The 15,466-nt window shown below is 39.3% G+C and overlaps 1 protein-coding gene across 1 annotated transcript; it reads left to right on the plus strand.

The window, feature by feature from the left end:
* Positions 1 to 219: 219 nt before the first annotated feature.
* On the plus strand, positions 220 to 12,197 carry LOC110762255 (uncharacterized). The gene is made up of 10 exons (XM_021964862.2): positions 220 to 500; positions 974 to 1,027; positions 2,042 to 2,464; positions 2,605 to 2,689; positions 2,794 to 2,835; positions 9,664 to 9,832; positions 10,588 to 10,640; positions 10,748 to 10,969; positions 11,492 to 11,538; positions 11,712 to 12,197. Exons 3-10 carry the CDS (start codon positions 2,157 to 2,159, stop codon positions 11,764 to 11,766), a joined length of 981 nt encoding a protein of 326 aa, XP_021820554.2. The 5' UTR covers positions 220 to 500; positions 974 to 1,027; positions 2,042 to 2,156; the 3' UTR covers positions 11,767 to 12,197.
* Positions 12,198 to 15,466: the final 3,269 nt, after the last annotated feature.

Here is a 15,466-nt window from a genome sequence, read left to right on the forward strand (position 1 = left end):
GACAATTTTACCCTAGAAATATTTTAATGGTTTTAAATTTGACTTTTTGTTCGGGGAAGACTTTGGGGATTTGAGTGGTGCCGTTGTGTCGGGCTCGTTGATACGAGTTCGTAGACAGGCGGCACGCTTGATTCCGAGTTGTAACAAACCCGTACAGATTTAAAAACCCAAAGGACGTGTTGGTCATTTTGAAAATTGTTATTAAAAAAAAAAAAAACCCCTAAATACTCCACCCTCCCTCTGGCGTGCGTCACACACCCCCCCCTTTCCTGATTCTTTCTCCTCCCGACGGCGTCACCTCTTCTCGCCGTTGATTCACCGACGTCCAGCCACCTCAGGCCACGGCACCGGTCCCATTAGAACGGCGTCGAGCTCCTCTACCCATCCCACCTCATTTCCCGGCAGGAAAACGCTAGGATCAGCGGCTGTGTCGACTGGCAGTTCCGCCAGTTTTCCGGCGACGTTTCCGGCAATTCCGGCGAAGTTTTGCTTCGAACCAGGTATGAAATCGCATCCTCTCCTCGTGTTTTTGCTGTTTCTATAGGTTATTAAGATCGATTTTCTTAGTTTGAAACTCAGTTCAAAACCTAGAAAATTTCCAATTTTTGGATTAATTTTCCGGCCATTTCCCGGCCAAATTGGAGGTCGACCCAGTCGAATAAATTGCTCCCCTAGTTGTCCTGATCGCGTAAGTATAAGTGTTGAAGGGTGAAATGAGAAATTCCCGCCCTCGGAAATTTACTCAAGCCACCAGCGCGTGGGCCACCTTATGGCTAGTCTTTGAATTCTAAAATGATCCCCACCTTATGGCTAGTCTTTGATGGACTTGTTGTCCATTATTTACTGCAACCATTATATCATGAAAAGCAAAGCTTAGCACAAGAACCTTATATTTTTAGTTGTCTGGTTTTTTTTTTATTGCTCATTTATAGCTTTCTGGAAATTATAAGCACCTTCGTTGGACTATATGCAGAGCAGCAGGAGACAATCAAGAACTTGCGTCATGTTCTTCTGGACTGACAGAGAGGTAGTTCTCATCTACTTATAACCTTATATCTGTCGATTGTAATTTCTAAAGTGGGCATCAAAACATGGTTAATTTATTTGAGTGATCTTCTGGTTTTTCCCTTCTGTTGGATTTAAAAGATTTGAATCTTAATGTATATATAGTCAAATACTTAACTGTAGTTAGTAGGATCCTTTCCAAATATAATTCTTTAATAATCACCGGGAAGATATTAATAAATGCTATGTTACACCGATACACCACTTTTTAGGGGTATGCGAGTATCGGTTACGTCACCGATACGGCATCGATACGTATCAAAGGTTGCTAGCTAGGAGAAATAGCTTTCACAGCTAGAAAGAAAGATTGAGGAAATCACCTGGAAATGTAAACCTCTTCTAATTTGTAATCAAATATTTGTCTCAAAGTAAGTCGCGGCTCAAAACTTGGATTATAAACCTTGGAGGCAGAGAAGTCATGGTACATATCAGCTCTCCACACAAAATGATATTTTGTGTTGTCATTCTTTACTCTCTCCTGCTCATGTTTCCTTTACTAACACATCTTGACCATAAAAAGTTGAGAGTAGAAAATTGAATCATGGTTTTGATAATGCTCATAAATAGGTGAATATGTTATAAGAACTCTGCTGCATGTTGTTAAAGGTTCAGTGATATTTTCCCCTTTTATTATTCTCTACTTAATTGGTCATGTAATCTGGTAAAGGTAAAACAGATTTGCAGCTTGTATGAGGCCGTGCGTTCTTGGAATGAGTTTTATCCTTCAAACTTTTTGTATTATAATTTCTCCTTTTCTATTGATATTATTTAGGAAGAACTAGTTTGAATGAGCCTTTTGCTGTTGTATTCTTTCCTTGAAGTTGTTTGGTTTAGATTATTTTGCTCTAGTTTAATATTTTTACTGACATCTACAGTTGTCTCACAACAATTCCAATGTAGATGTGGTCTAATAAGAATCCTTTTTCCTTATTAGTATCTGAAACTATTTGTTATTTATCAATTGGTCCTTTTGCAGTTAAGGCTAATATTTGGCACGTGCCACGACGACTCACTTGTGTAAGAGGTCACTTCACGCTACAGCTTCTTCTTCTATTCTTCACCCACCTCCCAACCCAACTAACTGTAACTCAATGGCAACGGTGGACCCAACTGAACCCCCAACAGTAGAAACTTTATGCCCAGAAACCCCTTCCTCTTTTTCTTCTTCTCCTCCGCTTTCTCCAAAATCAGCAACCCCATGTCCCCAAAACCCAACCCAAAGCCCCTCACCGTCATCAGTACTAGCAACACCGCTGGCAAGGCTATGGAGACCCACTGCACAGAGAAACCTGAGAAATCAATGGTCCAAATTAGCTTCTTACAGACAACAATGGGCATCTTCTTCTTCTACTGCACGATCACATGCCACCGCTCTTGTAAACGCCTATCTTTCTCTAAAGTACTACTCTCCAGTCTCTACTTATACATGCCTTTTTATTATGGAGACCATGTGCTGTTCTGGGGCATGGTTGGAATTCAATTTCATGCTTAAAAATCCATAATTTTGCATAAAAGCTTCATATTTACTGATTCTTTCAGATACATGCCTTCCATGGAGTTGGGCGCCTTGAGGGATATTCCTAATATAAAAAAGAAAGCTTCTCAGAAATTGTTTAAGCAGCAGGTAACAGTAACAAGCAAGCTTTTACTTACTTGACTGCTTTTACAACTCTTGTAACGTGATTAGTGTACATCTTGTGCTACTTTACTTACTTAATTTTGTTTCAGGTGCTTCATCAAGGCAAACTTTTATCATCATATAAACACATGGTACTCATCTTCTTCTTTTACCGTCTTATTTTCTTTTCTTGTTTTATTAGAATTTACACATCTTTATTTTCTTTTTCTTTTTTGGGAAAAATTAGATTGGATGAGGAACAAGAAACATTTTTCATCGTAGTTTATTACGTCTTGAAATTGTCAAGTGCTTAACTCCTGGTAGGAGGAAAATATTCTGTTCTTATTTTAGAGTGGGACTTACATCATGTGACCACATTTTCAAAGAATACAGTAAGTCTGGTTCTGGTGTTGGACTTGTTCACAACCTCAGACTATAACAAACTAGAATCTAGCTGCTACTTGACAATATGACTTCTTATTGTTTATATAATCAGTGAGTTGTATTATCTAATCTAAAAGTAGACAGCACATAGTGCTTGTTTTGACTCAAACATTGAGGATATTAATTTTAGAATAACACATTGGTACATCAAATGTTCTTTCAAGATCATGTCAAAATGATTCAGATAAGCACTTTGGACCTAAAAGTTACTGAATAATAAGTTTGGTTTGACGATCTTCGTAAATATGATACTTGAATGAGGCCTTACAACATATCTTCGACTAGTTCCTATCATGCATAGGGGGAGAGACCGGGTAGTGAGGAGTGTGAGACACATCCCTAGAGTTTTTAGGATTGAAGCTAAAACTTTTTGTATTCAGATTGATGATTTATCTTTCGGGGGGTCTATTTTGATTAGTGAGAGACTCAAAGAGAAAGTTTTCCACATATCCGTCGAACTGGGATGTGCCCGGTGGATTTTAAATCAGATACAAGATGTTGTGGGTAGGGGGGAACAGAGCTTCTTTCGAAAATTTAGAGGAGACTCCTATCAACTGTGGATGGAGAAATCAAGCAATAAGAACGGACACTTTCTGAGGTTGTCGAAATGTCTGCATGGAGTTGTATCGTCCGTTGTATGTCCACAGGGTACAAGAGGGATGGGGTGGAGAAAACTGGAGGAAAGCTTAGAGATAGTCTTATTCGGCGAAACCGCCTTAAAGAGTGGACCTGAGTTTAGGAGAGAGAACCAGAATGAGTCGGCTGCTAGAACTATTACCACAACTAAGTCATACAAGGAGGCGGTGCAAACAAAAGCGGAAAAGGAGAAGGCAGATACTATAGTGGAACAACACAACTTGTCCCAATCAGCCACGGGAAGAGAAATGCAAAACTGGAGTTGGGTGGTAGCCTGTGAAAGACAAGTAGTACACCAGACTTGGAAGGACATTGAAAAAGCCTTGGGAAGCTGGCTCCATTTCAGAGTAGAGCTATTTCCATACCAAAATAACAGAGCTTTTTTCGCTTGCAACAGTAAGGAGGAGGCAACAAGGGTAGGGAGAGCAAGTAAGTTGAAGATAGATGGACAACCAGAGGTGTTATTATGGTGCTGGGAGCAAAGTTTGAAGAATAACATAACAAAAGTGGTAAGTTATGGGGGATGGATTGCTGTCACTGGGCTTCCGATTCATTGGTGGTCCAAAAAGTACCTTGAACGAATTGGTGACGCCTGCGGGGGTCTGCTGGAGGTGAGTTGGAACACGGAGAAGCTGAAATATCTCTTTGAAGCCAAACTGAAAGTCAGGAAGAACTTGGTCGGTTTCTTACCCGAATTACTCAAACTAGCAGAAGGAAATGAGGTGTATTATGTTCAAATCAGACCGATTTCACCAGCGATAAGACCATCCCAGCCAGATCGTAATAACCCACTGGATTTTAATCCGGCGCCGACTTGGGTCAGAGCAAACCGCCGGGAAAAACAGAAGACAAAGGAAGGAGGGCCTTATTTCGAGGCTGCCTCGATAGATGGCAGATATACAGGAAAAAGAAACGCATGCGGGTCCGCTGATCTCCAGGTCACGTGGATACCACCACTGGTTTGTGGCAGCAACATGGAAACATGCACGCTTAACCAACAGTCGCGTGCAACATCAAAAGAATTGTACAACGTGGAAGTTAGGGACAGAGGGGTGTTCAAAGATACCAGCTTGGGCAGCAGAGAAGCTGAAGTTGGGCCCAAAGGCAGGGGGAGGATAATGGGCCTAAGTCACCAAAATGAAAAGAACAAACAGGTTTGGAAAGCCCATGATATTTTATTGCTGCCAACAAACAAGCCCACTCGCAACAGTGACTTTGGAGTGGGCCTGAGAAGCAAGTGGGTGGATTTAAAGTCCCCTACATCAGAGTCAAGATTCTTTACAAGATTTGGACAGAACAAAAGCAAAGGAAGGGGTCTAGCACGTGCTTTCCCCTACAGCTTTGGAAATCAACGTGAGCAGATTAAGGAAGGTGGCTCAAAAAAACAAAGTAAAAGAAAAGGGCCACTCGTGCTGAACCATTCTGAGAAAGACTCTGTAGATGGTTTCGTGCAACAGGAGGGATCTGATGAAGAGGAAGTTGGCCTCATCGATGGAACTCAGAAAAGTTTCTGCGACCTATCAGATGCAGAAACACAAACTGATATGGAGTTTATGGGCGGCTATTTCAAGACTCAGGATCCAGGGTCAGATTCGGGACTCGAATCAGATCGGGATTTGGGCAACTGCACAGAAATGGATAATCAGGAAGAATCCTCAAGCTCTGAGATGGTGTCTGAGTACGAAGATACAGTGGATTTGGAGGTTATGGGGGAAGAAGTAACAGGGGAATACTACCTACAACAGTTGTTTCTTGAGAAGGGAGACCAGCAAGAGGGGATGAATCAGGAGCTGGGCTCAACACATGTTGAGAATAAGGAAGGTGGCCACAATGGAAATCTGAAAATCTTGGAATCAATGTTAGAAAATATGGACCTGAGATGGGCGAAAGAGAACAGCTGTACAGAGAACAACCAAGATGGAAAAAGTGTGAAAAAAAGAAAAGGAAAACGAGAATTGGAAAATCTGAAATTCGGGGTGAGTTATGAAAGGAAAAGAGAGAAAGGAAAAGAGGGCAGCAACTCAGTGATCCAATGAAGATAGTAAGCTGGAATGTTAGGGGCTTGGGAGGGAGGAAAAAAAGAGAGGTGGTCAAGAAGCTGCTAAAGACGCAGGGTGCAGATATTGTGTTGATCCAGGAAACAAAAAAGATGTCCATTGATCGGAAATTAATTGGAAGTATCTGGGGAACGAGATTTAAGGAATGGGTCTTTACCCCATCTTGCGGGTCGTCAGGAGGGATTCTAGTCATGTGGAACACAAAAGCTATTAAGGTGAATGAGTCTTTGGTGGGCTCATACACGACCTCCATCAATTGTATAGACACAGAAGGAAAAGAGTGGTGGCTGACAGGGGTGTATGGACCAAACGGTTCAAGAGAAAGAATTTTGCTGTGGGAAGAATTGGCTGCTTTATATGGGTTATGTGGCTCGAAATGGTGCATTGGAGGAGATTTTAATATTACTAGATCCCCATCTGAAAAATCTAACGGGGGAAGAATCACAAGGAGTATGACTGTGTTTAATGACTTCATAAGGGAGACAAACCTATGTGATCCAGTTCTTCACAATGCTGCTTTTACATGGTCAAATATGAGGGAGAATGCAGTTTTAAGAAAGTTGGACAGGTTCTTGTTCAATCCACATTGGGAGGAATTATTTCCGCAGCTGGTGGCTCTCCCTAGGGTAATCTCTGACCACTGCCCTATCTTATTGGATCTGAATGCAAAGAAATGGGGACCGGTACCTTTTAAATTTGAGAATTGGTGGCTGAAGCAGCACGACTTCAGAGGAAAATTCAAAGAATGGTGGTTAGAAGAGCATCAACAAGGGTGGGAAGGTTTCAAGTTCATGAAGAAATTAAAGACTGTGAAAGATAGAGTGAAGGCTTGGAGTAAAGAAATTAACAGTGAGCTGAACTCTGAATTGAAACAAGCAGAGGTTCGAATTAAGGATCTAGACCGAATGGAGGAGGGGGGCCATCTATCACAAGTTGGAAGACAGGAAAGAGCTCAGTTGAGGCTAAGATATGAAGAGCTGGTTTTCAAAGAAGAGAGTATGTGGAGACAAAGAGCAAAGGTGGTGTGGGCAAAAGAGGGGGACACAAACTCAAAGTTTTTTCATAGAATTGTAAACTGCAGAAAGAAGCGAAACTTAATTGAAAAATTGGAATTGGCAGATGGGTCCTTAACTGGGGATGATGGCAGAATAGAACAGGAAATATTGCTATATTTCAAGAACCTATACTCAAGTGAGGACCGGGATAGGCCTAGACTAGATGGTCTAGACTGGAGTGCCTTGGAGGAGACGAAGGCTTCATGGTTGGAAAGACCTTTTGAAGAAGAGGAAATTAAAAGAGCTGTCTTCGAGTGCGGGAAGGATAAGTCTCCAGGCCCTGACGGTATGTCCTTGGCCTGTTTTCAACACTGCTGGTCGATCGTAAAAGGCGATCTAGTGAGGGTGTTTGAGGAATTTCATGAGTCAGGTGTGGTGAATAGGGTTACTAACGAGACCTACATCTGCCTAATACCTAAAAAGGTCGAAGCACTCAAAGTGGGCGATTTTAGACCTATTAGCTTGATCTCAAGCCTGTACAAAATCATAGCAAAGGTCTTGGCAGCGCGCTTGAGAGAGGTGTTGGAGGACACCATTCCTCAAACGCAAGGTGCCTTCATAAAGAATAGGCAGATTTTGGATGCGGTATTGATTGCTAATGAGGTGGTGGAGGAAACGAGAAAGAAGAAGCAAAAGGGGTTCGTATTCAAGATTGACTTTGAGAAAGCCTACGACCATGTTGATTGGGGCTTTCTGGATTATGTGCTGGAAAAAAAGGCCTTTGGTCTGACTTGGCGGAAATGGATAAAAGGGTGCCTTCAATCTGCAAACTACTCAGTTTTATTAAACGGAAGGCCAAGGGGAAAGTTTGGAGCCTCTAGGGGAATCAGACAAGGAGACCCTTTGTCTCCTTTTCTGTTTACTTTGGTAGCAGACTCACTGAGCAGACTCTGCACAAGGGCCAGAGAAAGGGGTTTGGTGGAGGGGCTGGTTGTGGGAAGAGATAGGGTGATGGTTTCACACCTTCAGTTTGCAGATGACACTATTTTTTTCCTATCTGACAAGGAAGGAAATCTTCGCAATCTTCTAAATATTCTGGAGGTTTTCAACTTGTGTTCTGGTCTGAAAATAAATAGAGGAAAATGCTCAATTGTTGGGATTAATGCAGAAAACAGTGAAGTAGAGGGCCTGTCCGTTGAGATAGGTTGTGGCAAAGGAAGCTGGCCTCTGACTTACCTTGGGCTGCCTCTTGGGGGAAAACCTAGGAGCTTACCTTTTTGGGACCCGGTTTTAGAGAAAGTAGAACGAAGGTTAGAAGGTTGGAGCAAGGCGTTTCTATCTCGAGGGGGAAGATTGACTCTAATTCAGGCAGTATTGAGCAGCCTACCAACTTACTATTTATCACTATTCCGAATTCCAGCTAGTGTGGCAAAACGGCTGGAGAAGACAATCAGAAACTTTCTGTGGGAAGGTGTGGAGGAAGGTAGGAAGAACCACTTGGTGAAATGGGAGGTAGTGTCCTTACCAAAGGAAAATGGGGGACTCGGGATTGGAAATCTAAGGAAACGTAATGAGGCCTTACTTGGGAAGTGGCTATGGAGATTCCAAAATGAAACCAATACCCTCTGGTACGATGTGATTAAGAGTAAGTATGGGTTACAGGTGAATGGGTGGGACTCTAAAATAATATCGGTAGGTTCCAGCCGATGTCCATGGACTGAAATAATCAAAGTTTTGGGTTATTTTGCTGCTTGTTGTCGCCTCAAGGTCGGAAATGGTGAAAGAGTAAGATTTTGGGAAGATGTGTGGCTGGGAGATACGACTTTGGGGGAGAGGTTCCCTCGCCTTTTCCGACTATCTCGTAAACAAAATGCCAAAATCGCAGACATCTCTATAGACAGGAATGCCCTTCCACTAAGCTGGGACTTTGGGTTCCGTAGAAACCTAAGGGATGAGGAAATAGAGGAACTATCTGAGCTACTTTTCAGATTGGAACAGGTCGTGTTGGTTCTTAGTAGATGCGACACCAGAGTTTGGAACTTAGAGCCCTCAGGAGTATTCTCCTGTACTTCTTTTACTAGGCACCTGATGGTAAATCCCCATCCAAATCTCTGCTTCCCTCCAGCTGTAATCTGGAAATCTAAAGCTCCCCCTAAGGTAAAAGTACTAGTTTGGCTAATCGCTCAAGGCAGAATTAACACATGCGACTTGGTCCAAAGGAAAAGACCCAGCTGGTATTTCTCTCCTAATTGGTGTGTCCTGTGCAAAAAAGAAAATGAATCTGTGGATCACCTCTTTTTGCTATGTCCCTTTGCCTCGTCCCTGTGGGCTAAGCTAGCCCGGGAGACGGGGATAACATGGGGAAACTTTGCAACTTGTAGTGAGGTGTTGGAAGCCAGGTTCAGATTCTTTGGTGGGAGGAGGAAGGGTTTAGTGTTGGGAAACTGTGCCATGATGGCAATTTTCTGGCAAATATGGGGGGAAAGGAATAGGAGAATTTTTGAGAATGTGATGGGGGACGAGGTAGAGATGATATGGGATCGTATCCGAGTCTGGGCATCTCTTTGGGCCTCTGTTTCTGTAGAATTTAAGGATATCAGCTTTCAGCTTATCCACCTAGATTGGAAAGCAGTAGTGTTGTAGTGCAGAGCTTTTTCTTTCTGTTTTGTAAGATGGCCTCCTTGGCCATCTCGTGTTCTTCGCTCTATCCTATTTGAATAATACTGTTTCTTTTCAAAAAAAAATAAGTTTGGTTTGACTTCTCTGGTGATTATCATCTTTATGACGTGGAGTTGCATATTAAATAATAAGCAAGGATCTTTATGACGTAGCATTGTTTTATCTCCAGGTCTCAGTTGTAATTCACATGGTTAACATTAGTAGATCCATGAAATGCTTTCTCAAAGGCGCAAGCAGTAGCCCACTTGTACACTTTTCTGGCTATTCCGAAGATAAGAATGATCCTGGGGATGGTGGTGGAATTCCAGTCTTTAAATTTTGGACGATCTCTTGCTTCGGTTAGTTAAATTAAAGATCATCTATACTGTCTTTCTATATGATATTGATTGGTCATGCCTGTATGTTTTGTTCTTATTCAACTGAAATTAACCCAGTTTAATTTTGGGTTCAGTTCTTTAAATTAATTTTTAGTTATTATTAATTGTGTCATGGAAACACATTTGATTCAAAATGGCTTTACCTCCGATATACCTACCAAATTAGTTATCTTTGTTAGTTTTTAGGAATAATATACACAATCAGCATGTGGTTGCAGAAAATCAAGAACTAACTCTCGATTTATGACAATAGCATTAGATGATATCATGCAAGGAAAATACAAAATTATGCTCTGTCATTACGTAAGATTATGTTTATCTTGTCACAATGTGGAAGGTTTTTGTTGCTTGAAAATTTTCAGATTCCAATTTACCTTGCGTAGTTATGTGAACACGTGCATGGTATAGAGGTTCAAATTTTTTTATGAGTTTCTCGCCATTTTGTTAATAACTAATTTGAGAGGTTAGGGAATAATCCCAAGTGACAAAAGACAATATGGGTTAGGACAAGTAAAGGGAATATAGTATATGAAGGGTCTCAATCCAAACTTTGCCTTACTAGCAACATTTGTCCCTTGGTACTGTACGGTTAGTAAAAGAGTCAGCAAAAGAGTGATTGTGGTATTTTGCAACAAAGTAAAAAATCTGTATGTGTATAAAGCTACTGTCATATAAGTTCCACATGATTGTGAACTGTGATTCTTGAACAATCTCAGAAGAAGTGGCAGAGGAGCTTGTCCAGATGTTTATATTGGAGTTAAATTTGAAGGTAAGTTGCTGCTTATTTGCTTCTATGGTAATTTCAGCATGTTCTTAGTTACATTTTTTTTTTTGGTTGTCACTTTATTACTTGTTTGTGCTGTTTGGTTTGTGCAGCGTTTGCTAGTGGTGGAGTTACTATCCATTAGTTGTAAAGTTCCACCTTTAAACAGTTTGCATTGGTCAGATGAGCTTTATCCGGGAGAATTTAGTGATTTGAGTATATGTAACTTATACTCTGAGGAAACTTGTAAGCCAGTCTATCCAAGATTGAATGATCAGAAATCTGAAATGCCAGCTGCACGATTTAACCAGCAGCCAGATCATGATGTTTTGCAGGTATGGTTGCCGTTGATTTAAGCTATTGGTAAAATATGTTTGTGCTCAAATGGGTTCGCCTCTATTTTCGCATTTACCCAATACATATGGAATTTTCTAGTTAGGATTTACAATATGGAACAGTTTTCTCGGATGGAAAGAATTTCCAGTAGACTGATGCAGATTCAACATGTTTTCTTATTCGTTTTCAAATAGTTGTTTACCTAAGTGAAATAGAAAATTGCCCATTATAGTCGAACAATAAAAGTTAGGATGATATTCAGTTCCTCTGGGAGGTTCTCATCAACACTAGGCCTCACATTCTGAAATGCAAAACATCCCTTACATCATCAGTAAAACTTAACAGTACCTAAGCATTTTTGGAGAGTACCTAAAATGATTAAGATGGGAAATATCATATAGATGGGGAAGGTATGTTTACTTTAAATGCAGCTGCATATGCTGCCTGGAGAGATGACAATATCATTTAGTCCTAATATTTGCTATAGATTTCAGTACCTCTAAACCAATTTAATTTTGCAGGTTTATCTAACAACATGGCTTGCAGAGGTGAACATAGATTCTGACAGGTTAGAATGATCTTGGTTACTTTCTAAGGTCATTTCAGACATTCTATTTCTATTTTGATAACATTTGCACAGTTGCGTACCGTAAATTATTGTTTCTTAAGTCGCACAAAAATGAAATACCGGGATGCAAATTCATGTTTTAAAGGTTTGATTAGTTGCTTCTCTTTGAAAAGGGTGGATGAAATATTTGCGGAAGTTGGCGAAGAAATGCATGTTACGATTTCATGAGTTGCTGGCCTGTCTAGAAACAAAACATTTGAAATTTTGTCAAGGAGGTATTTAGTTGATACGCTGAAGATTCGACTCTTTTGAAGCGTCCATGTTATTTGTAAAGAGGGAAATGCTTGAAAATGCCCAAAGGTCGATTCTGCCAAAGTCCCCAAGCCCCATAGACCATGGGAAAAAACAAAGAACCTTCAAAAGGTGGAGGCGTCTGCATAACAGAAGTCACTCCAACTTGGCAAGTGAAATGAAATTCTGATACTACTGTAGTTGTTTATGTTACATGACCCGTATTTAACATAAATTAGAACTAATTCCTATCTATTGCTTTTAATCTTTGCATAAAGTTTTCATGGACTATTTGACAATTTTGAAGCTGAAATTACTGAGAACTAGCTTGTAAGGCGGATTGGAGTGCCAAATCGTTTTCTTTTTCATTTTGTGGTGGATTGGATCTATTTGAATTTGATGTCTCAGCCTCAACGACTCTTTTCAAGCCTGTGTGTTTTGACTTCTTATTTGGAAAGTGTATATGTATTAATCAAATTATAGCTTTAATTGTATCTGTTTGTAGGGTATTTATTCTCACATAACGTCAAGAGCAAGAACTAATACAAACACATCAACCCACTATATAAAACTGGACCCCCTTTATAAACATAAGGAATGCGGATGACCACCATAACATTCATAACACCCACTAGATGAATAGCTTGTAACTTATGTACTAATCTATATAGTTATGGGCTTGTAATTTATGAGTTGTAAATAGAGGTGCTTGTAACTTATGTACTAATCTATATAGTTATGGGCTTGTAATTTATGAGTTGTAAATAGAGGTGTCAAACGGACCGTGTCGGGCTGGCCCGTCTCATTTAAACTCGTGCTTTTAATATTTTCGTGCCGTGCCGGGCCGGTCCATTTAATTTATCGGGCCGTGCCGTGCCGGCTCATTTAATAAAATCATTGATCCCGGCCCGGTCCAAAGCCCATATCCATATTCAAACGGGCCGGGCTGGGCTTGTGCCGTGCCCGTGCCCGTGCTCGTGCTCGTGCCATACTCGGGCCCAAGAACCAACCCATTTAATTTGATTTGTTTTCATTTGATTTTTTTTTTTCCACTAGATAATTCAAATTATAAACATTAAAAATATAATTAGAGGTAAGAAATTATGAACTATTTGAAAACATTAATCAATCAAACATCCAAACAATATGAAGGGGGGGAGGGCAAAAAGTCTCCAACTCCACAAAGTCCACTTGAACTTTTCATCTTTAAACATCCAAACAATATGTGAAGAAATGTTTTGCTTTGATTATAAGAGAAGTGTATATGTCATATGTATTGATTAGATATCAAGTCTAATGTTGTTTAATTAATTTGTAGTTGATATGTTTAATTAACTAAGGACCCAAGTAATTTCCCTAAAATGAAAGACATCAAATATATGTTTATGTTTTTTTTTTTTTTTTTTAAACATATAAACAATGACATTAGATGTCAAATTATTGCATTTTGACTTTTTGAGAAGAAAAAAAGCTAAATGGGCCGTGCTTGGGCTCGTGCCGTGCTTGAAGTGGGCTCAGGCCAAGCCCGGCCCATGTCGGGCCATGGGCCGACCCTGTCCATTGGACCTATTTTTGGATCCCGGCCTAGCCCAAGTTTTCGTGCCGTGCTAGGCACGGCCCATTAATATTCGTGCTCGTGCCGTGCCGTGCCTCATTTAAACAGGCTAGGCTCGTGCCATGCTGGGCCGGCTTGTCCCGTTTGACACCTCTAGTTGTAAATGTATTTATTGATGTAAGCCTATAAATAAGAGGTCTTATCAATACTAAGGGAACAAGTCTATAGAACAAATTCTCGTTTTTCCCTTCCCTTTATTTCTCTCTATATTTTCCCTCTAGTTTTATAATATGTTATCAGCAGCACGAGAGTTCTTGGTATCATTTCTTTCTTTGTTTAATTTGTTCTTTTACTTTTTGCTTGAGCTAGAGTCGTGACATGATTTAGAGTTTTTGCACTCACCCATGAGATTTCATGAGCTTTGATTTTAATTATTTACTATATCTCATGTTTGTATTATACAAAAGATCAAGGCTTGAAGTCCCTCGATCCTCATCATTTAAATAGATCAGGACTTGAAGTTCCTTGATCGAATAAGAACCATTAGTTCTTTGATTCTCAGTAACTAAGTGTCTGAGTACCTCAATTTTTCAAAAATAAATAAGGACATGAAACTCCTTGATTTCGTATTCATCATATTCAGAATTCCATGATATCTACATATCTCACGAATTTGAACCAGAAGTTTCAGGCTTATTTGAATTTAAATGTATCAATTTTAGAACCCGAAGTTTTAATTGTGTCAGTCTTGAATCAGAAGTTTCGAGTGCTTATACATTAATTTGAATATGAAATTCTTAGCACACATATTAATTTAATTGGATTTACGCATTCGAACCTGACACTTCGAATACATGTTATTATGAATATGAAGTTCATAGTTTTTCATAGATTTTAATATTAATATGAACCTGATGTTTATTAGTTCTTTGTGCCTATTTGACATTTGAACTTTATAGAACCTAAAGTTCTATATCCATGAGATGAATTATCAAGAACTCAAATTTTAGAATCACATGGCAAAATAGCATACTTTGAGGCACATTGAATTGGTTGGAAATCCAATTATCTATGTATTTATTTTATCTATAAATTGAATACACGTTAAAACATGCATATCTTAGATTTTCGTAGTATTTAATTATTTTATTTCTCGTTAATACCAATTCTTTTTATTTTATTTTATATTTTATTGTATTTATGTTTAGATTATTAGTTTATTTATTTTGTTTTACAATGGTAATATTACCCCTAAAATATGACAACCAAAGGCGTATATTTGAGAAACTTAATACTTTCTTTTGGGGTTGTATTACACAACCACTAAAGTAGTTGAAGCCCATGCCATTTTATATATTACATTATTGGTTTAATTGAGGCATGTTTCCAACGAACAACAATCCTCCCATACATTTTGTTTTTGGCATTCAACTACATTTATGCGTTTTTGGATGTTTATGTGCCTATTGCACAACCATAATGTATAGGATGAATTATCAATGCAAATTGAAAATCTAAGTTGGTTTTGGTGCACTTTACTGCATGTTTTAAGGATTGTTCATTTGATAAGGCAACTTTCTTGCTATCAGAGGGAGATATGACAGTTCCTAAAGAACATAGTGAATTAGCCTTGAATACATCCGCTTTTGTCTTATCAAGATAATGCATATATAAGTTACATAACTATAAGTAACTATCAATAATTAATATGTTGCATGCTTAAAACATGACATATCTATAGGTTCTAAAGACTTCACTATGGAAGTGAAGATTATTTGAAAAATTCAAGCCCTATTGAAAATAACTCTCTCTATAAGAAGTTATGATTCATATATTCTAAATAATTCATCTTAACAGAGATTTTTATCCCATAAGTGACAACAGAAGCCCCTGAAGAGGCATTGGTACCCCAAAACAATGAGATGCTTATAAATTATGCACGTGCATGCACAAGAGAATAATGCGATCACGAATTGATGAGACATTTGGTTTATTAGTAGCTACTACAATCATCACTAGCTATGATTATGTTAAATCACATTTCATGAATGTCGACAAGTTAATTGATTGGCCAAAATGGGA

Source organism: Prunus avium, chromosome 7, assembly GCF_965620075.1.
Source record: "Prunus avium chromosome 7, drPruAviu1.hap1.1, whole genome shotgun sequence".
NCBI lineage: Eukaryota > Viridiplantae > Streptophyta > Magnoliopsida > Rosales > Rosaceae > Prunus > Prunus avium.